Below are 23,686 nucleotides of genomic sequence, written 5' to 3'. Positions count from 1 at the left end.
CGGGCAAATTGCTTGAGCTCAGGTGTTTGAGACCAGCCTGGGCAACATGACGAGACCCCCAACTCTACAAAAAATACAAAAATTGGCGGGGCCAGGAGGTGCGCACCTGTGGTCCCAGCTACTTGGGACACTAAGGCAGGAGGATCACTTGGGGCCGGGCGCGGTGGCTCAAGCCTGTAATCCCAGCACTTTGGGAGGCCGAGATGGGCAGATCACAAGGTCAGGAGATCGAGACCATCCTGGCTAACATGGTGAAACCCCGTCTCCACTAAAAATACAAAAAAAACACTAGCCGGGCGAGGTGGCGGGCGCCTGTAGTCCCAGCTACTCGGGAGGCTGAGGCAGGAGAATGGCGTGAACCCGGGAAGCGGAGCTTGCAGTGAGCTGAGATCCAGCCACTGCACTCCAGCCTGGGCGACAGAGCGAGACTCCATCTCAAAAAAAAAAAAAAAAAAAAAAGGAGGATCACTTGAACTCAGGAGGTCGGGGCTACAGTGAGCCGTGATTGTGCCACTGCACTCCAGTCTAGGTGACAGAGTAAGACTGCCTAAAATAATTAAATAAATAAAAATAAAATGAAGATCGTATAATTAGTGGTCCTGAAGCACTGTGATCCCACATATGGGTCTTCCTGTGGTTACTCATTCAAGAGTAGATTCTCCTAAACATCAAAGTTTGGCAGCCTTAATGACTTTATGCATATATGATTTTAAGACATTTTCATTACACTTTGTTAAAAAAGAACTCTGTTGTGAAGAGAAATTTAATAGACCACTGAATTCAACAGATCATTGAATTCAACGGACCATTAAGGCAAATCATGTGATGCCTCTGTGACTCAGGTTCTGTAAATGGAGAAACTGTTTCCAGTTTGATCTTTCTCCTTTTAGGAACCATAAAAGTCTAAGGCAAGGTTTATAATCAGGGTGAGCATATAATCATCATTCAAATTAGGACATTTCTGAGAGTGAAAGTGAATTCTATTAATAATGATGTCAGGGCCGGGCACGGTGGCTCGCGCCTGTGATCCTACCAGTTTGGGAGTCCAAGACGGGCAGATCATTTGAGGTCAGGAGTTCAAGACCAGTCTAGCTAAAATGGTGAAACCCTGTCTCTACTAAAAATACAAAATTTAGCCGGGCATGGTGGCACACACCTGTGGTCCCAGCTACTTGGGAGGCTGAAGCACAAGAATCGCTTGAACCCAGGAGGCAGAGGTTGCAGTGAGCCGAGATCGCACCACTGCACTCCAGCCTGGGCAGCAGAGTAAGACTCTGTCTCAAAACCAAAAACAAAAACAAAAACAAAAATAATGATGCCAGGAAAAGATGTTAAACCAGGATCTTCCTGAATGTGTCGGGACATATGGTCACCTTATCTATAAAGGTTTGTTATCACAAGAGAATGAGAAACCCCTCTGAGACACATCTGGCTTCTTTGTTAAGGTCTGCTCTAAAACAAGGCAGAGTGGAGAATACAGCATGTTCTTATGGAGAATTCGGCCCTTTTCAGTAACTCACACTTGTGTGTAGCTCAGTGCCTTCTGTTCTCCAGCTGGGATACTTTCCGCTGGTCATCAGAACTTTGAGCACTGCCTACAAGAGAAACATTGTCTCTGTTTCTCTTTTCCAATTTATAAACTCTTTGTTGCACAACTCAAAGGTCACAATACAAAGAATACAGTGTCAATGACGCCCTTGGAAAGAAGGAAAGACAAACTCACCAATTATTGGTCAGCTGATTCTTGCCACTCTGGTTGTGTGTTCTTTATTAGGATCAAGTTGTTTTATTTTATTTTATTTTATTTATTTATTGAGACAGGTCTCACTCTGTCACCAAGGCTGGAGTGTGGTGGCACGATCAGGACTCGCTTCAATCTCCACCTCCAGGCTCAAGCCTGGGATCTCAAGTGATCTTCCTGGGATCCTGAAGCAATCCCTCCACCTCGGCCTCATATATATATATATAATTTTTTTTTTGTAGAGACAGAGTTTCACCACATTGCCCAGGCTGGTCTCAAACTCCTGGACTCAAGTGATCCCCCTGTCTCCGCCTCCCAAAGTGCCGGGATTACAGGCATGAGCCACCGTGCCCCGCCTATCATCAAGTTATAAACAGTCTATCTGTACATTGTTTGAAAGGTGAGGCCAATAATAACACATTTCCTTCTCTCTCTCCACCCTTGTTTTGTGTACAGTGATTCCACTCAGTTACAACAGCTTCATAACCAAGTCTTACTGGAACAACACCAGTTGCAAAACCCATCTCCTTCATCTCCTAAGGAGTTTCCTTTCAACATGAGTGTTTTGAACTCCACTGCTCCCCCAGCGGTGACAACATCCAGTAAGCAGGTGAAGGCTCCTTCATCACAGACGTTCAGCTTGGCCCGGCCGAAGCATTTCTTCCCCTCCACGAACACCACCGCAGCAACCGTGGCCCCTTCCAGCTCTCCGGTGTTCACTTTGAGCAGCACTCCTCAAACTATTCAGAGGACAGTGAGCAAAGAAAGCCTCTTAGTGTCTCACCCCTCCATGCAAACCAAATCTCCAGGAGGGCTTTCCATCCAAAATGAGCCACCCCCACCAGGCCCAACAGAGCCAACACCACCACCACTCACATTTTCCATCCCCAGCGGAAACCAGTTTCAGCCCCGCTGTGTGTCCCCAACTCCTGTCTCTCCTACCAGCCGGATTCAGAACCCCGTGGCTTTTCTCAGCTCTGTTCTGCCTTCTCTCCCTTCCATCCCACCCACAAATGCCATGGGGCTGCCTAGAAGTGCACCATCCATGTAAGTGTCATTGAGGTTTCTTGATGTAAGATGCTAGTTAAGAGGCGATATGTGCGTTGAATAGCTTGATCTGGGACAGGGCTCTCATTTTGTGGATTCCTAGATAATCTTATTCTCTTAGACACAGAATGGATGTGGAACACTTCAGGACAAAGGAGATGATTACTTTGAATGATTATTAATAATTAAAATATCAGGCTAGGTGTGGTAGCTCATGCCTGTAATCTCAGCACTTTGGGAGGCCGAGGAAGGTCTGGTGTTTGACAGCAGCCTAGACAACAAGGTGAAACCCCCGTCTCTAGGAGAAACACAAAAAATTAGCTGGGCGTGTTGGTGCATGCCTGTAATCCCCGATACTCAGGAGGCTGAGGCAGAAGAATCATTGAACCCAAGAGGCAGAGGTTGCGGTGAGCCGAGATCGTACCACTGCACTCCAGCCTGGGTGGCAGAGTGAGACTCTGTTTCAAAAAAAATTTTGTTTTAATTAAAATACCAAAAAGACATTTACAAATACTGATTCTCTGCACAGGGCTTAATTCCCTAAGTGCCTAATGACTGCTGGTTTCTGGTTGTCACTTCAACCACTCTGATTTCTAGGCCTTTTCACCCTGGCCAGTGCTTTTCATGGGTGTGTCGGGTGTGGATTTATCTTACAGGCCGTCCCAGGGATTAGTGAAGAAAAATACAAAGTCTCCTCAACCAGTGAATGATGATCACATTCGTGAAACTAAGAACGCGGTGATTCGAGACTTGGGGAAAAAAATAAATTTCAGTGATGTCAGACCAAACCAGCAGGTAAGATTGTTGGATTCAGAAGGTTTATTGAAATTTTATTGTAAGGAATATAATTTTGCTTGATTCAGTGCTCAGATACTCAGGTAACCTCAGTGAGGCTGATGTTGCAGCTCAGATGGTAGAGCACAGACTAACCAAAGAAATCTGCCTGTGTGGATCTGCAATTCTTAATTCTCCCAGTAGTTAATTCAGTTTACTTGTTTACATGTATTTACCTAGAATAGGATATATTAAAAAAGAGAGTAAACAATCTATTGTGCATCCCAGCAATCCTCAGCTCAGTTTACAATCTAAAGTTTTTTGAGACAGGTCTCACTCTGTCACCCAGGCTGGGGTGCAGTGGTACGATCATGGCTCACTGCAACCTTGACCTCCCGGGCTCAAGCGATCCTCTTGCCTTAGCCCATACTGAGACTACCTTACCCCACTGTAGCTGAGACTACAGGCCCAGCTAATTTTCTAATTTTTTGAAGAGACAGGAGTCTTGCCATGTTGCCCAGCCTTGTCTCAAACTCCTGGGCTCAAGCAATCCTGCCTCGGCCTTCCAAAGTGCTGGGATTACAGGCGTAAGACACCACACCCAGCCTATGACCTAGACTTTAAGGAACTCTGGGGTTCTAAGTTATCTAATCTTCAATCTAATGTGCTTAAAAGTTTGGTCACCAGTACCTCTCAGTCCTTATATTAGGTTGAATCATGTGAAGTAGCCATTAGACAATTTCCTGTGGTTCAACCTGTACAACTCTTTGCTTTCTAGTAAATGCTTACACCAAAGGAAAGAGAGGAAAGCCACGTGTGAGCATCATTCAAACAAAAGAGAGATAGACTGAACATGTTCTGATTTGAGGCATTTATTTTTGCTTTTGAGAATCAAATGGTTATTTTTAATGCAGGTTTACATTTTAATAATCTAACTCTTGGTTTATTTCCCAAGATGGGAACTGACAAAAATACAACAAAATTTCAGTCAATACAATATGCCAAATATTGTGGAATTTGTGAACTCCTAGAAACAAAGTTCCCGATTTCCCGGAGCACATGCTGTTTTCCTTAGTGTTTCTGTCTCTTACTTCCAGTGCAGCCATGGATATACAGTAATTTGCAATTGTGTTATATATTAAGCAGCTTATACTGAGTGGATTCTTTTGAAAATGTGGTGCTTAAAACCTTTTAAAAATTCACTTAAAATTATTAAGGGGAATATTTAAACTTGCCATAACTGAGTATACTTTTCATTGATTATTTCACCAAATTTCATCTATTTCTGGGAGGCAAATACCAACGCCACCTATTCTTCTCTTCCATCCTCTAGACAGAGAAACTAAGGCACAGGCTCAATAGTGCAACTGGAACTAGAGCTGTGGTTTCCAGGATACTCTCACATTTTCCCTGAAATGCTGCAGCGTTTTCAGTTTTGTGAGAACAGTTACCTTCAAGCCCTATAAATGTTGCTCTATCTAATGCAGATTTGTTTTCCTATAATACTATCACCACACTTGTGGTTGTTAATCCTTCTAAATCATTGTAATCATAGCTGTATTCAGCCTATGTCTTTTACAACTGGGAGAGCGAGCAATTAGAGCCTTGTAAAAACAATGCTAGCTCAGTACATACGCTGTTTGATTTTACTTTTATAGTTACTCTGTAGGTAGATTCAGGATACCCCATTGCCCAACTCAGGGGAAAGAAGGGTTTTTCTCTTAGTTACCTGACATGTGTGTACATGTAAACATGAAATTCCACAAGTTGAGTGCCATAAATCCAGTGGAAATCTCTCTTAAACCTCCATTATGAATTAACTTCTGGACTAATCGCAGGAACTAGAAAAGTCTCTAAAAGCATCTCAACACACTCATCTGAATATTTGTGACATGTGTCATTCTTCTGAGAATTATTATTCTGAGAATTATTACAGTTGGTTAATTACAGAATTGATCTTAGACTACGTTCCATGCCATGGATAATGAAATCCAAGCTGCATAAATGAAATTTGGGCAACTAGGAGCTGTCTGAAATGGAGTGCTTGCATTTGGATGGCAGATGTTGACTCTGAGGAAGTTTTGGGAAATAAAATGATGATCATATTATATTGTTTTATCCATTGCTGCCTTGGGAAATGATAGTAAAAACGTCGTGAAGAACTGTCTAAAATATACTGTGATCCACGCTAGTGAAGTTAAGAAAGTCAGCTTAGGAAAGTGTAAAAACATTAGACAAGCAGAGAAAAACTATGAAGAGACACGTGGGTATTGATCTAGGCCTGCGTCTGGGGTCACAGGCTTGAAAACAATCTGTGTTCTTACTCCCATATCAGCCTACACACATGGGAAGGGGGTGCAAATGATTCCTTCGGAAGAGTATGCATTTGTTTTGCTTTGAAAATTTTTAGGTCCAGAAAGCTGGGTTCTCTTGCCCTATTTTAGTTCTAAGTAAATAAAGAATAACCTGTCCTAGAACATTTGCATGATCTAGCATTAACACATTGTGCAGAGCATGAAAATAAATCAGAAGTCCTTGAACAATGAATACTACTGACTATAACCAATTTTCTCCCCAGAACTCAGATTTATAAATTATGTTTTAAAATGGTTTTCCTTTGATGCATCTACTGCTTTGTGTTTCTCTGTTGTGATAGTTCAGTCTTTGCCCTTTAACTCATCTTATATATTTACAATTAGCAAGTAACATTTGTTGATTCTTAGAACCTTGTGAAATGAGAAGGTGCCATCCTTTCAGAGGCTCATATTTATTAAAATTTTTAGCTTTCTAAACTTACAACCAAGTGTCTTTGAGTTGGGGATAAGCCAAGAGAAAGGTTTCCTTATTTCTAGATTTTAGGCTGCATCGTTTCCTATTTTGAAGAGTACCATTCATCACCAGTGGATCTTGACTGGACATCGATAAAACCTAAATGGTTTAGGTTAGAGTGGTGAATCTAAAAAGTCAAAGGAATCCAGGATCACGGCCGGGCATGGTGGCTCAAGCCTGTAATCCTAGCACTTTAGAAGGCCGAGACAGGCGGATCACTTGAGATCAGGAATTCAAGACCAGCTTGGCCAACAGTGAAACCCTGTCTCTACTAAACATACAAAAATTAGATGGGTGTGGTGGTGGGTGCCTGTAGTCCCAACTACGTGGGAGGCTGAGGCAGGAAAATCACTTGAACCCAGGAGGTGGGGGTTGCAGTGAGCCAAGATCGTGCCACTGAGCTCTAGTCTGGGTGACAGAGCAAGGCTGTGCCTCAAAAATAAAAAAAATTTAAAAAAGGAATCCAGGATCGCAAAGCATAATGCAGCTTTCATGACAAATGATTTTAATTCATACATGACTTAGCATGAAGTTCTGCACCCAGTAAGTATTTGTTGACTAGCTATGTTGATTGATTGTTAATTTCTAATCTCCATTTCCCACCCCTCTACCCCCAGCTAATGTCTTATTCCAGCTTTCCTCCTTCACCTCATTTCTCTGGAAACTTTCCCATCTCTTTATTTGGTCCTCTCACACCCCCTGCTTTTTATTATTATTATTATTATCATTATTATTATTATTATTATTTCTTTTAAACTATCTGCAGTTTCCAGATACTGCCCGATGTGACAGAGGAAAAAAAATAAGTACCTAATTTTTGTTCTGCCTTTTGTTCCTCTAATCTCCTTCTAAGCTGTTCTGTCAGATCTTCTATTTAAGTCTTTCCTCTTTCATCTCTTACCATGAATTCTTTATGACAATCCTCTTTTGTGAGCCATGAATAGTCATGCCATTCATTCCCTTTCTAACAAGAATTTCACATTGGCCTTACATTCTACTTTGTAAGGCCACTGGCTTTATGCTGCCCACTTTGGGCATTGCAGGACCCTGGCGGCTGGGATAGTGAAGTGTCTCTCTATCCTCTGCCATGGACCCACATAGAAGGCAGCAGTCAGAAGCTCCCTGGGGGCTCAGATTGGGAGATGTCTTGTTCATTGCTGCATCCCTGTCGTGCATGGTGCAGAGCAGGTGCTCAGTGAACATTGCTGGATCAATCCCAGCTATGGGATTTACATTAGTTTCAGATAAGGTAATACAACTGTTAACCAAGTAGAAAAGTTTGGATTTGTTGCAAAACTATGGAAAATAGGTCACTTGACTATATAGATTCTGATTATAGCTCATTATGGATACTACCCATTATGGTAACAATCCAACTTAATCAGCTGATTTTAAAAGATGAAAACTTTTTTATTTTTTTGAGACAGGGTATCACTCTGTCACCCAGGCTGGAGTGCAGTGGTGCGATCTCCACTCATTGCAGTCTTGACCTCCCGGGCTCAAGTGATTCTCCCACCTCAGCCCCACCCCCAGTGGCTGGGTCTACAGGTGCAAGCCACCTGCTTATTTGTAGTTTATTTATAGAGATGAGGTTTCGCCAAGATGAAAACTTTTAAAAACACGCAGAAATTAAACAAAACTCTTGTGTTAACCAAACATTTAAGTATAAAGTAAATCTGTGCATCTTTTAAGAATTCTTTATTCTTAAGTACAAAACTGGATTAAAAGTATTTTTATGCAAGCTCCTTGAAGGTAGAGAATGTTGGAAAGAATGTTGTAGAGAAGGTGCAGAATGTTGTATCCCCATGGTCTATCACAGTGTTTAGCACATAATAGGTACTTACTAAGAATTTGGCAGCAGAGACAGGGTAGGCTATGACAACTAGTTATTTCTATTGAAGGCAACAAGTGATTGCTAGATAAATAGCAAAAGAAATTATCTTCTAGGCATGTGAACCTCCAAGTTTCTGTCACCCAGATTGGAGTGCAGAGTGCAATGGTGCATTCTCTGCTCACTGCAACTTTCACCTCCCGGGCTCAAGCAATTCTCCTACCTGAGACCTCCAAGTAGATGGGACTACAGGCACGTGCCACTACTCCTGGCTAATTTTTGTGTTATTTGTACAGACAGAGTTTCACCATTTTGCCCAGGCTGGTCTTGAACTCCTGAGCTCAAGCGATCCACTGCCTTGGTCTCCCAATGTGCTGGGATTACAGGCGTGGGCCATTGTGCCCGGCCTACCTCCAAGTTTATCTAAGAATCTTTTCTTCTGTCTCTAAACTCTGGCTGTCTCTGGAAAGAAAAGGAGAACACTTTCTCTAACATGCAATGCTTTCTTTTAGTGCACATCATACCCAGAATTTATTGGGAACACTTTGAGCAGGTTTCCTAGCTGGCTTGATCCTGTTTGTTTATTTGCCCCTGAATTCCAGGCTCAGGACACAGAGTAGAGAAAGCCAGGGGTGAGCTCAGGCAGTGACTGTTGGATCATGGCCCATATCTCAGCAATGCCATGTCCAACTGGGATGCGTCATTACACTATGGTTGGCAACAGAAAAACTGTCTCCACCAATTTGAAGGAACTGCCAATTTGAAGAAACTTTTTGCAGATGTGTCCCAGAAATCAAATGTTTCAAGTTGTCAATTTATCAGCCTTAAGAGGATTGTCTGTTTTTTAAAAAAATGGTTATATTTTCAAGTGGCATATTCTTCTGAAGTAAATATTTTTAGCTTTTCATTTCCTGTCATAGAGCAACTCTAATTCTATGCAATTCATGAGCCTAGAGAGGATGGGTCATTTCTCATTGATTTAATTTCTGTAACACCAAGATTTACATAGAAAAAAATATTCTTTCCTTTGAGTGTAGACATCATCTATGAGCAGCTAACACAAAAACTCCTGTTTTTACTCACAAAGGAGATGAGGCAAAGGAACATGGAGAACACAGCATAAACCCCGTACTGGACATTTAAAATGCACATTTATGGACCGTGGATTGATAGTGAAACATTTGTGCAGAACAGTGCAGAAAATACCTTTACATTTAATTTTAATTTTTTTTTTTTTTTTTGAGACGGTGTCTTGCTCTGTTGCCCAGGCTGAATTGCAGTGGCATGATCTCGGCTCACTGCAATCTCCGCCTCCTGGGTTCAAGATTCTCCTGCCTCAGCCTCCTGAATAGCTGAGATTATAGGTGCTCGCCACCATGCCTGGCTAACTTTTGTATTTGTAGTAGAGACGAGGTTTCACCATGTTGGCCAGGCTGGTCTCGATCTCTTGGCCTCAGGTGATCCACCTACGTCAGCCTCCCAAAATGCTGGGATTACAGACGTGAGCCACCATGCCCGGCCTAACTTCTGCTCCTGATTCCTTCCTTTCCTGATCCTGAAAGGACCTAAGCTGATCCCACATTGACTTTGTTTTGTCTGTGGCCTACGGATGCACGATGGGAACCACAGCACGCCCTCTGCCCTGACACACTGTAGGCCTGCAGGCCACTCAAGACAGCCTTCTGCTTGCCCATCCCCAAACAGCCAGCTTGCTCCTCACTCTTCAGATTTCTCAGGCAGGGGGCAGATGGCAAACCCTTGTGTCCCCCTAACTGTAGGAGGCATAGCAAGCTCTCCGAGCTCTCCAATGGACCCTCTCCACGGGGGTCCATTTAGTCTCCCTCGCTAAACTTGAGGTGAAACAAGTACCCCAGGGTTAGGGATGGAGGTAGGCATCTCACAGGCATTAATGGCTCTCTTCAAAGTCCTCTTGCTGGGTGTTCTCCCTCCTGACTCTTGTGTCTGTGATGGAGGTAAAAGGTTGAAATCATCTAAGCTGTTCTTAAGCACCTGCTTTGAAATTTCTGAAGAACAGTATATCTCAAAAGTCACTTGTTTTCTGATATCTAGCCCATCTTGGTGCCTCAGTAGGAACTTCTGATTACAATCTAGTTACAAGTGTATCCTCACTGCCTGGTTACTAATAATGTATATTTTATATATATGTTTTTTTGGTTTTTTTGGTTTGTTTTTTTGTTTGTTTGTTTGTTTGTTTGTTTGTTTGTTTGAGATGGAGTTTCACTTTGTCACCCGGGCTGTAGTGCAGTGGCACAATCTCGGCTCACTGCAACATGTGCCTCCTGGGTTCAAGTGATTCTCATGCCTCAGCCTCCCAAGTAGCTGGGACTACAGGCACTCACCACCACACCTGGCTACTTTTTTGTATTTTTAGTAGAGACAAGGTTTCACCCCGTTGGCCTGGCTGGTCCCAAACTCCTGACCTCAGGTGATCCGCCTGCCTCAGCCACCCAAAGTGCTGCGATGACAGGCATGAGCCACCACACCCAGCCTCTAATAGTATATTTTAAACAACTCATTGAGCTCTCTGTTTTCATCACCTCTCAACTTGGAGTACTGGTTAAGATAATAAATATATAGCCAAGTGTGTATTTACTATACACATTTATGGTCAAACAAAAAGCACATATTTTCATCATATTGCTTCTGTAGTTCCTTTGGCTAAATCAATTCAAGTATTTAAATTCTGTAAAATCAGGCCCCAACTTAAAATCAACTTCCTAAAATTTGTTGTTTGGAATACATAGAGACAATGTGGTATTTATATTCTCAGGCAGGTGCTTAAAGGCTGTATATCTATAACCGATTGAGTTTCTGAAGTATAAGTATAGTCATAACTTACCACCATGTATAATAATATTTCTCTGGGGCCAGGCATGGTGACTCACGCCTTTAAACCCAGTACTTTGGGAGGCTGAGGCGGGCAGATTGCTTGAGCTTAGGAGTTCAAGACCAGCCTGGGCAACATGGCGAAACGCCGTCTACCAAAAATACAAAAATTAGCTAGCTATGGGGGTGCTGTGTGCCTGTTGTCCCAGCTATTCAGAAGGCTGATGGGAAGATGGCTTGTGCCCAGGAGGCAAAGTTTGCAAGGAGCTGAGATCACACCACTGCACTCCAGCCTGGGCAATAGAGCCAGACCTTGTCTCAAAAAAAAAAAAAATTTTTTTGGAAAAAAAATAGTTCATAATATAGAATTTCAGTAATTCATCTTTCCCTGTAATAATTCTAACAGTGTTGTTAGCTAAGAACTTACCAGCTCTCCCTAGTCAGGCAATAGAAACTGCAGAGAAGGTTCTTTAGCTTGTAGCAAGAACTCTATTAGAATAGGGGCTAGAGGTGGTATGGATGGATTGGAAATTTGAGGACATAATAAAACAAGATAAGAAGCCATAGAAGGTTAAGACTTCTTGCCTATTGAAAACCCCCAGAGGCCGGGTACAGTGGCTTATGCCTGTAATTCCAACACTTTGGGAAGCCAAAGTGGGAGGATTGCTTGAGCCCAGTTCAAGATAAGCCTGGGCAACATAGGGGGACTCCATCTCTAGAAAAAAAATTAAAAATTAACTGGGCATGATGGTGCATACCTGTGGTCTCTGCTACTTGGGAGGCCGAGATGGGAGGACTGCTTGAACCCAAGGAGTCGAGGCTGCAGTGAGCAGTGATGACGCCATTGCACTCCAGCCTGGGTGACAGAGTGAGAACCTGTCTCAAGAAGAAAAAAAAGAAAACCCCCCAGAATACTTCTCCATTTTGGGCTGGCTCCTTGGTGACTCCTTTTATTTTATTCTATAGACCTCAGGGACTGGTCTTCTTGTTTCTCTTAATCCTTCAAGTTCTTCTTTTGTTCCTGGTAATTTGGATTCAGATATGTAATATCCTGATATGAAGCAAGAAAAGCCTTTGTAAGGGTTTTCAGGAATAACTGGAAACAGACTATGTGAGAGTAAAAAGAGTCTGATATCCACCTTGATATGCCCTTTTCTTCACAGAGTCCCATAGGAACAAGGGCCATTCATAGAGAACTGATAAAAGGATCGGATGCATGAATGACCCAAATAAATGACCCAGAGTAAACCCAGATCCAGTGTTAACTGTTGGAGGCATTTTTTTTTTTTTTTTAGATGGAGTTTCACTCTTGTCCCCCAGGCTGGAGTGCAATGGCATGATTTTGGCTCACTGCAACCTCCGCCTCCTGGGTTCAAGCGATTCTCCTGTCTCAGACTCCCAAGTAGCTGGGATTACAGGCACACACCACCACGCCCGGCTAATTTTTGTATTTTTTGAGGCATTTCTTTAAGAAACCGTGGCAGGATGTAGAAGTGAGATAGGAGCAGAGGAAACAGGAATGGAATGAGGGCGGGCAATGGACAACACCAGGACTAAGTCTGGGGAAAGAGCTGCAGCCCCAGTGTCAGGGAAGGGACAGGTTGGGAGACGAAGCCTTGGAGCTTTCCCTTCTGGCTTTCGGTGCCTGTGCCCTGTCCTTCGCTGGTCAGCACTACTCGAGTCCCGGGAGTATGCTGAGAAGTTGGGGCTGGAAATGGGAGGTGGAGGACCAGGATCTGTAGCATCGAGAGAAGAAAGAGGAAAATCTCTGGTGGGTGAAAAGGAAACATCTGAAGCCATACAGCCTCCCCATTCCTGTTAACGGTTTAAGGGTGGATGACTGTAACTTGATGATGATGGAAACTGGGACTTCCGGCTGGGCGTGCTCAAGTCTATAATTCCAACACTTTGGGAGGCTCAGGCGGGTGGATTGCTTGAGCTCAGGAGTTCAAGACCAGCCTGGGTAACATGACGAAATCACATCAGAAAGAAGGAGGGAGGGAGGGAGGGAATGAAAGAGGGGAGGAAGCGGGGAGCGAAAAGAAAAGAAAGGAAAGGACAAGAAAAAAGAAAAGAGGAAAAAAAGAAAGAAACTGGGACTTCTGCTTGCTTTAGTCTTTGTTTCTGAAATATGAACAGAAAACTCTGAAAAGCACAGATTAGCTTTTAGGAAACAATAACCTTTTCTTTATGATTTACCCATAGCAAGAGTCCCCAGCTAATTCCCTAGTGGCCTCTAGGGTGGGTGCCATCCACGTACCCTCCCCAACACCCCCTGCCAGATACAGGCTCAGTCAGCACCTCTAGGCACTTCTCCCTGTGAACACAGGCACCCAGTCCACACCCCTCTCCACCAATGATCACAGAGCCTGAAATAAATGGAGAAGTCACCCTCATGAAAAGTCTGGGGTCTAGGATCTGCATGTGGAGTGAGAACTATGTGAATTATTCTTTTTGAATGTAATTTGAAAATAATAAACAATAAAATGTAGCACCTATCTCACATGGTAACGGAATAAAACGACTTATTGGTTTACTTCTAAACATCCTGGAAAATAAACCCAAATTTGTTAAAAAGAAAAGTAATATCAATTTAGAATCATGAATACAGTCCAACAAAGAAAAAAAAATTCCTGGTGTGATTTTAAACTGGCAAGTCTAGAAAATACTTCAAACTTGTGAGACCATATAATATATTTATGGAAAATACGGTCATTGTGAAGAATTAGGTTGAATCATATGAAACTTCTGATAGTCTACCATTGTTGACCTACAAAAATGTCAGTTTCACATAGTTTCACCTAATAGGTGGATAGTGGAAGCTTTAATTATTAACTTTTCCCAAAAATATTCCTATAATGTAGAAAATAATCTTAATATATTTCAACTAAATCTGGTTTCAGAATCCAGTAACGATCTTTTACTTTAACTGATTTGAATGATCTCATTAAAAATTAATAAACTTTATGGGAAATTAATCACTTTTTCCACCCTATAAGAACTGGGTACTTACTTTTTTTTACCCAGTTTGAGATGTGGCAGAGAGGAGCAGATTTAAAATTGATTCCAACAAATTAAAACCAAGAAACACTTAGTTTCTGTGGTTCTGAAGTTAAAATTCTATCCAAATTCAGATGATTATACTGAATGTATAAGACAGTAATTAGAGGACATCACTAACGTGATTTAGCTTGAGAATGCACGAGTGCTGAACTCAGTCACTCTCCCACTGACTAGGGGCAGGTGCATATCAGCCATGTGCTTCCAAATTCCATTTCAGGAGCATGCCAGTACCATCTCCATAGAGTTCCCCTAAATTATAAAATTAGGGTTAACTAGAGCCATAAGTTTAACCAAAGGTCTCACTCTCACACCAAGCACATGGCTCCAGATTCCTCAAAGATGTGGTAATGTCAGAACAAATGATTGCTTCTATTTCATTCATGTATTCACTCGCTCTTCAGATACTTATTAAGTGCTCACCTGCCATGGTGCCGGTACTCTTCTAGGTGCTGTCAGTATAGGGGGAAGGAAGACAAACAAGATCCCTGCTCTTGTGGAGCTAACATTCTAACACTTGGAGATTCAATCATTCAATCAATAAACAAACAAGAAAAATACTAGATAGTAACCAGTGCTATGTAGAGAATTAGAATGGGGAGTTACATTAGATGAAGGGATCTGGGGAGGCTGCTTTGGGGAGGTGACATTTTTGATGGGCAGGCTATGGCAGGGAGAGGGAGTAAGAGGAATCCAAAATGAGTCCTAGTTTTAGGGTTTACTTAGTGCTGTCAAAGTGTGGTCCGAGGACCTGTGCCAGCCTGCAAGATGTCACCTCTCTGCCCTGAGATTAGCACAGAAATTAAGAGTAATCATTTAGGGCCAGGCATGGTGGCTCATGCCTGTAATCCCAGCACTTTGGGAAGCTGAGGTGGGTAGATCACTTGAGATCAGGAGTTCGAGATCAGCCTGGCCAACATGGTGAAACCCCGTCTCTACTAGAAATACAAAAGTTAGCTGGGCATGGCAGAGGGTGCACGCCAGCCTGGGCAACAAAACAGAGGGAGACTCTGTCTCAAAAAAAAAAAAAAAAAGGATAACAATTCAGAAAATTTTATAGAAATTTGACAGGGAAGTTTTATATAGTATACAATAATTTTGCATTTCTTTCATTTTGCTAGTAATTTGTTTTTATTTTACTTTACAAAAGTGCAGGCTGGAAATTTTTAAAACCGGATTTTCATGGTAGACAGTGTGAGAAACATTGGTTTAATCACTTAACCAAGTGGATGAATAGTGGTGCCATTTCCTGAAATGAGGAAAAGGAGGTTAGGAGTATCTCTGGGGGACAGAAATCAAGCGTGTTCTGTTTGAGCCATCCTGTTTGACATGCCCATTAGACATCATAATGTAGAATAGTAGTATATGACTCTGGAATTCTGGGAAAGAAACCAGGCTTGGAGATATGGATTTGGGAGTCATGAGCAGAAAGTATGTGAAGCTTGGACATTGGATGAGGTCACCTAGAGCAGAGATGGAGCCAGCACAGGAGACTGGTGCGGCGAGAGAAAGAGAAGGAAAGACCAGTATGGTGTGTCACGGAAGAAAATGTTTCAAAAGGAAAAAGTAGTCATCTGTGTCTAATGCTGCTTAGATCAAGTAAGGTAAGAATAGATAAATGACAATTAGATGTGGCATATTTGAAGACCCTGACAGTTGCAATCTCAGAGGAACAAAAAGAACACAAGACTAATTGAAGTAGGTTAGCAAGACAATAGGTGACAATGAAATGATCTCATAACAGCAGAGGATTATTTCAAATGGTTTTGTTGTGAGGGGGGCAGAGAGATGCAGTGAAAGTAGATATGGAGTTAAGAGAGATTTTTTCCTTTTTCTTTTCTTTTTCTTTCTTTCTTTCTTACTTTTTTTTTTTTCTTTGACACAGAGTTTTGCTCTGTTGCCCAGGCTAAATTGTGGTGGCATGATCTCAGCTCACTGCAACCTTTGCCTCCTGGGTTCAAGCAATTCTCATAACTCAGCCACCCCAGTAGCTGGGATTATAGGTGTGCAGCGCCACACCCAGCTAATTTTTGTATTTTTAGTAGATACAGAGTTTTGCCGTGTTGGCCAGGCTGGTCTCGAACTCCTGGCCTCAGGTGATCCACCTACCTCAGCCTCTCAAAGTGCTGGGATTACAGGTGTGAGTCACTGTGCCTGGCATCTTTTTTTTTTTTTTTTTTCACCATCTTGTATTGTTACAGTAGCGATATATTTTTCAAGACAGCTTTTCCTCAAGTGTGAAGATGGAAAAATCCAGTAGAGACAAGAAGCTGGTGATGCAGGCGTTGCAGGCATATATCAGAATGCAGTTCAGAATGGCTTTGCCAAAATAACTCTATAGGAAGTTATCCATATTGAAAGGAACACTAATCTAGCTCTGAAAATTATATTCCATCTACATTCCATTTCCTACAGAATTCTACTGGGACTGCATGCTCAGGTGGAATGTCAGGATGCACTAAGGCCATGTGGGATTTTAGGAGAGACACTGACATTTCCTTTAGTGCTCCATGGTGAGAAGCTAGATCTGGAACATATCTGGTTTATTTGGATTTCATGGTATAAATCTAATGTCTGAATCTTAAAAAGTGGCTTCCTCAATTGTCCTGATGGACATGTTCTTCCTTGCCATATGGAAATTGAAACATGTTTGTCATTTTGACAGGAGTACAAAATTTCAAGCTTTGAGCAGAGGCTGATGAATGAAATAGAGTTTCGCTTGGAACGTACTCCTGTTGATGAATCAGATGATGAAATTCAACATGATGAGATCCCCACGGGCAAGTGTATTGCTCCCATCTTTGACAAGAGACTCAAGCACTTCCGGGTCACAGAAGGCTCTCCAGTCACATTCACCTGCAAAATTGTTGGGATACCTGTTCCAAAGGTAGGGGAAGATGACAAGCCAGTTGGCCACCTAACAGCATGGAACTATAGACAGTGCCTTCAAGAAGGTCTTTAAAACATATACACAATGTTTTTTCTTCTTTTTTGTATTTGTTATTGATATAGTTGTACATGTTTTAGGGTATATGCGATATTTTATACTTGTATACAGTGTGAAATGATCAAATCAGGATAACTGGGATATCCATCACTCAAACATTTATCTTTTTTGTGTATTAGGAACATTACAGTTTTTCTCTTCTAGCTATTTTGAAATATACAACAAGTTATTATTAACTATAATTTTTCCACTGTACTATCAAGTACTAGAACTTATTTCTTCTATCTAACTGTACGTTTTCACCCATTAACCAACCTCTCTTCATTCCCTTCTCCCGTCTACCCCTCCCAGCCTGTGGTAACCACCATTTTACTCACTACCTCCATGAGATCATTTCCTTTAGCTCCCACATATAAGTCAGAACATGCAATACATGTCTTTCTGTGCCCAACTTACTTCACTTAACATAATGACTTCCAGTTCCATCCATTTTGCTGCAAATGATGGGATTTCATTCATTCTTTTTATAGCAGAATAATATTCCATTGTGTATAGATACCCCATTTTCTTTATGTATTCATCCACTGATGGACAAATATAGGGTGATTTTGTAACTCGGCTATTGTGAATAGTGCTGCAATAAATACAGGAGTGCAGATATCTCTTCAACATACTGATTTCCTTTCTTTTGGATCCAGCAGTGGGATTGCTGGATCATATGGTAGTTCTATTTTTAGTTTTTTGGAGAAAACAGTCTCCATACTGTTTTCCATAACAGCTGCACTACTTTACATTTCCACCAACGGTGTATGAGGGTTCCCCTTTCTCCACATCCTCACCAGCACTTGTTATTTTTTTGTCTTTTTGGTAATAGCCATTCTAACTCTGGTGAGATGATATTTCTTGGGGTTTGATTTGCATTTTCCTGTTGATTAGTAATGTTGAACATTTTTTCATATACCTGTTGGCCATTTGTAATGTGTTCTTTTGAGAAATGTCTATTTAGGTCTTTTGTGTGTGTGCGTGAGACAAAGTCTCACTCTGTCACCCAGGCTGGAGTGCAGTGGCACAGTCTTGGCTCACTGCAACCTCTGCCTCCCAGGTTCAAGCGATTCTCGTGCCTCAACCTCCTGAGTAGCTGGGATTACAGGCACCCGCCACTATGCCCAGCTAATTTTTGTATTTTTAGTAGAAATGGGGTTTCACCATGTTAGCCAAGCTGGTCTGAAACTCCTGACCTCAGGTGATCCACCCTGGAGACCCCAGCTTCCCAAAGTGCTGGGATTACAGGCGTGAGCCACCATGCCCAGCCTATTCAGGTCTGTTGCCCATTTTTAACAGTCTTGGTTTTTGTTTTTGTTTTTTGCTATTGAGTTGTTTGGGTTCTTTATATATTCTAGTTAGTAATCCCTTGTCAGATGAATACTTTGCAAATATTTTCTCCCATTCTGTAGGTTGTCTCTTCACTTTGTTAATTGTTTCCTTTGCTGTGCAGAAGCTTTTTACTTGCAGTAATCCCATTTATCTATTTTTGCCTTTGTTGCCTGTGCTTTTAAGGTCTTAACCCCCCAAAAATTTGCCTAGACGAATATCCTATAGCGTTTCCCCATTGTTTTCTTCTAGTAGTTTCATAGTTTCAGGCCTGGCATTTAAGTCTTTAATGTATTTAGAGTGGATTTTTTTATCTGGTGAAAGGTGAGGATCTAGTTTCATTCTTCTCCATATGGGTATTCAGTTTTCCTAGCACCATTTATTGAAGAGACTATCCTTTCTCTCGATATATGTTCTTGGTGCCCTTGTCAAAAATGAGTTGGCTATAAATACATGGATTTATTTCTGGGTTCTCTATTCTGTTCCATTGGTCTATGTGTCTATTTGTATGCCAGTACCATGGTGTTTTGGATACTATAGCTTTATAGTATAATTTGAAATCAGGTAGCATAATGCCTCCAGCTTTGTTCTTTTTGCTCAGGATTGCTTTGGCTATTTGTGGTCTTTCATGATTCCATATGAATTTTAGAATTGCTTTTTCTATTTTTTTTTTTCCTTTTTTGAGACAGGGTCTTGCTCTATTGCCCAGGCTGGAGTGCAGTGGTGAGATCTCTGCTCACTGCAACCTCCACCTCCTAGGTTCAAGCGATTCTCCTGCCTCAGACTCCCGAGTAGCTGGGATGACAGCTGTGTGCCACTAAGCCTGGCTAATTTTTGTACCTTTAATAAAGATGGGATTTCGCCATGTTGGCCGGGCTGGTCTTGAACTCCTGGCCTCAAGTGATTCACCCACCTCGGGCTTCCAAAATGCTAGGAATACAGGCATGAGCCACCACTCCCAGCCTGTTTTTTCTATTTCTGCAAAGGATGCCATTGGTATTTTGATAGGGATTGCGTTGAATCTGAAGATCACGTTGAGCAGTATAGACATTTTAACAATGTTAATTCTTCCAATTCGTGAACATGGGATATCTTTCCATTTGTGTGTGTGCCCTCTTCTATTTCTTTCAGTGTTTTATAGTTTTCCTTGTAGAGATATTTCACTTCTTTGGTTAAATGTATTCCTAGGCATTTTATTTATTTATTTTTGTAGGTATTGTATTGCTTTCTTGATTTCTTTTTCAGATTGATTGCTGTTAGTGTATAGAAATGCTACTGATTTTTGTATGTTAATTTTGTATCATGCAACTTTACTAAATTTGTTTACCCTAAGAGGTTTTTGATAGAGCCTACATTTTTCTAAAACATAAGATCATGTCATCTGCAAGCAAGGATAATTTGACTTCTTCCTTTCCAGTTTGGGTACCCTTTATTTCTTTCTCTTGCCTAATTACTCTGGCCAGGACTTTTAGGCCTATGTTGGATAAAAGTGGTGAAAGTGGGCATCTTTGTCTTGTTCCTGATCTTAGTGTAAAGACTTTCCATTTTTCCCTGTTCCATACGGTATTAGCTGTGGGTTTGTCATATATGACTTTCATTGTGTTGTGTTCCTTCTGCACTCAATTTGTTGAGGGTTTTTTATCATAAAGAGGTGCTGAATTTTATTGAGTGCTTTTTCATTGTCTATTGAGAAGATCATATGGTTTTTGTCTTTGATTCTATTGATGTGATGTGTCGTGTTTATTGACTTGCCTATGTTGAATCATCCTTGCAGAGCTGAGATGAATCACACTTGATCATGATGAATAATCTTTTCAATGTGTTGTTGAATTCAGTTTGGTAGTATTTTGTTGAGGATTTTTGCACCTATGTTTATCAGGAATGTTTACCTGTCGTCTTTTTGTTGTTGCTGTTGTTGTTATTGGGTCTTTGGTTTGAGTATCAGGATAATGCTGGTCTTGTAGAATGAGTTTGGAAGTATTACCTCCTCTTTAATTTTTTGAAATAGTTTGAGTAGAATTGATATTAGTTCTTCTTTAAATATTTGGTAGAATTCAACAGTGAATCCATTAGGCCCTGGGCTTCTCTTGGATGGGAGACTTTTTCATTACTGCTTCAGTCTCATCACTCATTATTGGTCTGGTCTGTTTAGGTTTTCTATTTCTTTGTAGTTTAGTCTTCGTAGGTTATATGTGTCCAGGAATTTGCCAATTTCTTTCAGGGTTTGCAATTTGCTGGCATATAGTTGTTCACAATAGTCTCTAGTGATCATTTGTATTTCTGTGGTATCAGTTGTATTGTCTCCTTTTTCATCTCTTATTTTATTTTTTTGGGTCTTCTCTCTTCTCTGATTCTTTCTTAGTCTAGCTAAATGTTTGTGAATTTTGTTTATCTTTTTTAAAAACCAACTTTTCATCTCTTGTATTTTTGGTCTTTTGTATTTTTTTAGTCTCAATTTCATTGATTTCTGCTCTGTATTTATTATTTCTTTCCTTCTACTAATTTTGGATTTGGTTTGTTCTTTGTTCCTTGAGATGCCTCTTTAGCTAATTTATTTGGAGTCTTTCTGGGTTTTTTTTATGTAGGAATTTATTGCTATAAACTTCCCTTTTAGTAAGAAAGTCTTATCAGACTCTAGTGAAGTATCTACAAAGAGAATGAAAACCCATACCAGAAAATTAGCAAAGCCCAGATAATTTCACTTAAAAAAAACCCATCAGGAATGAGATCATTAAATAGGCTAAAAAGAAATTAGACTTATGGGTAAGTTCAAATTTTAATAAAAGTTTAAAATAAGTGTCCTAGTCATGATACTATATTTTGGGCTATTGATTTTCATAGCCATCAAGCTCACCAAACTGATATTTTTCTGTCTACTTAATATCTATTTAATATCCACAGGGTACCTGTTCTTGTACAAAGTGAGCTATATTTGTAGCATTACTATTAGGCTGGTAAATGCTAAGAATGTCACATCATTATCACTGGATGCTGAAAAATCACATAAATCAACAGATTTTTTGGCAGTCAGCTGAGAGAAGGATTTACACCCAGCATGGTTTGTGGCAGAGAATCTCTCTGCTCTTCTTTCATAAACATTAGCATAGTGTTATCATGTATGGTTAGGTAACCAGGAAAAGTAGAGGAGGACAGCTGCAACCAGTATTTATCTCCTCTGTCTTTGAGAGATCTCCTTCACACATGCAAAACTTAACATGACATATATAGATAGATGTGTATGTGCATGCACACACACACACGTATACACACACACACACACACACACACACATAGATATTTACATTTTGGCTGGATGAGAAATTTAGCAAGTTAATCCTAGCCTCATTCCATTTAGTGCAACAAACCATACTAACCTTTCAAGCAAGGTGACTTATTCTAAGTGCTGAGATCTGCAACTGCAGGAGACTTGAACTTGTAAATAAGGTAATGAGAAAATATCCCGTCTCCTGGTTTTCATTATTTTGCTTCTGAAGACATGTCCATTCCTTAGGGTAGTTTTTAAAACTAAATATGAAGCACAAGAAAAATCGTCAAAAACTTCATCTTAGTCCTAAATTATATTGAATTCTTGACTTAAATAATAACATTTAATGTTAAATAGTATTATGTAGGTACAAGTTGAGGGGCAGATTATACAGTCATTTTTAATATGTTTTATAAGTTTTTTTTCCAAGTGCTTCATAAAGTATGGGTCACTTAAAAGATGGCAGTTGTCCCTTGCCTCACCCCAGACCCTAGTTTATTAACCTCTAAAGATAAACAAAACAGTGTACATCTTGATAATTTTTCATTTCAGGTTTACTGGTTCAAAGATGGTAAGCAGATTTCTAAGAGAAATGAGCACTGCAAAATGAGGCGAGAAGGAGATGGGACATGTTCTCTGCACATTGAATCCACCACCAGTGATGACGATGGCAACTACACCATCATGGCAGCCAACCCCCAGGTGGAGACGCAGGGTTCTGCGCTGTGCTGCACTCTGAGGAAGGAGCAGTTGATGTCATTGTGAATGAGACCTTGAGAAGTGCGAGTTACTAAGGATTGCTGAGGAAAATGAATGAGAAGCATTGTGATTGTGTGTAACTAGGGCACAGCATCACAACTTAAAAGACTAGTTAGCCACTAACAGGTCACTGAATGCTTCAGCCTTTGTCAAGGGACACTAGTACTATTTTTTCACTGTGTATACCTTGCAGACTTATTGAACTCAGTCTTGTGTTTCTCAACACATTGATTCTCTTGAAGAGTCAATAAATCAATTGACCAATCATTCTATCAGGAATGATCTGTCGTTTTTGTTCTTTAGCGAATAGGCAAATTACTTTGCAAAGGTTTGTGAATGTCCCTCAAACTCATAATGTCCACAGTTCTGGATTGTTTTGTTTTTTAAACTTGGAAAGCCATAATCATCCACTTTCCTTTTCTGAATGAAGGCAAATATTAAAACTCCCCTAAAAGATGTGGCAGAATAAACATCTTCAATTACTATTTGAGTAGGAAGTACAGAACTATAACATCCATTCCTACTGAAATGTTAGTTTTAAAGAGTCTCTGTTGAGGAACGTATGAAAATATTTGGCCATGCTTTTAAATTATGACTGCAAATAACGTTAAATACATAAGAATTCAAATTTCTTTTTACCTTTGTGCTGTTTATATCTCAGTTTAAAATGAAAGTCATTACCATACTCTTAAAAATCTCTCCCCCGGAATATTAACAGTGATTTAAGAAATCATATTTTATTGATTTTATTGTTTTTATTCCTCTCCCCCAAAGAAAAACTCATAATAGTCAAAATTTCACAGTGTTCTGGTCCAGAAAATTTTATGTACATTGAAAAAGTGTGAGATTCTTCTTATTTTAATCTTGTTCATTTTCTGTTTGTCAGGGGAGAATCAGCTGTTCTGGCCACTTGATGGTACAAAGTTTGCCCATTCGCAGTCGACTAACCTCTGCTGGTCAGTCTCACAGGTAAAAACAATAAGAATTCCCCTTCTCTAGGTCCTTCCCAAGCACCTCCCCACTATCATGAGCACCAAACTACTGGATCCATGAATTCTTAATTAAAGGTAGTCCTTCACTTTCAGCATCAGCATCACCTGGGAGTTGGCTGGAAATGCAGAATCCCAGGCCCCACTCCGGATCTACTGACTCAGAATCTGCATTTTAACAGAATTCCCAGGTGATTCACAAGCATAGTAAAGTTTAACAAGCACT

The 23,686-nt window shown here is 40.8% G+C and overlaps 1 protein-coding gene across 7 annotated transcripts in view; it reads left to right on the top strand.

Annotated features, from left to right (window-relative positions):
* The window catches only part of MYPN (myopalladin), a 124,932-nt gene that overhangs the window by 85,201 nt on the left and 16,045 nt on the right, over positions 1-23,686 (top strand). For all 7 annotated transcript variants that reach the window (XM_065521037.2, XM_074001987.1, XM_074001986.1 and 4 more), the window contains 5 exons: positions 2,198-2,788; positions 3,445-3,583; positions 16,795-17,016; positions 22,265-22,414; positions 23,358-23,440. In XM_065521037.2, coding sequence (XP_065377109.1) covers positions 2,198-2,788; positions 3,445-3,583; positions 16,795-17,016; positions 22,265-22,414; positions 23,358-23,440 — 1,185 coding nt within the window. The remainder of the gene's footprint in view (positions 1-2,197; positions 2,789-3,444; positions 3,584-16,794; positions 17,017-22,264; positions 22,415-23,357; positions 23,441-23,686) is intronic.

This window comes from Macaca fascicularis, chromosome 9, assembly GCF_037993035.2.
Source record: "Macaca fascicularis isolate 582-1 chromosome 9, T2T-MFA8v1.1".
NCBI classification, from domain to species: Eukaryota; Metazoa; Chordata; class Mammalia; order Primates; family Cercopithecidae; genus Macaca; species Macaca fascicularis.
The sequence above is the reverse complement of the archived record's forward strand: the minus strand, read 5'-3'. Positions and strand labels throughout refer to the sequence as shown.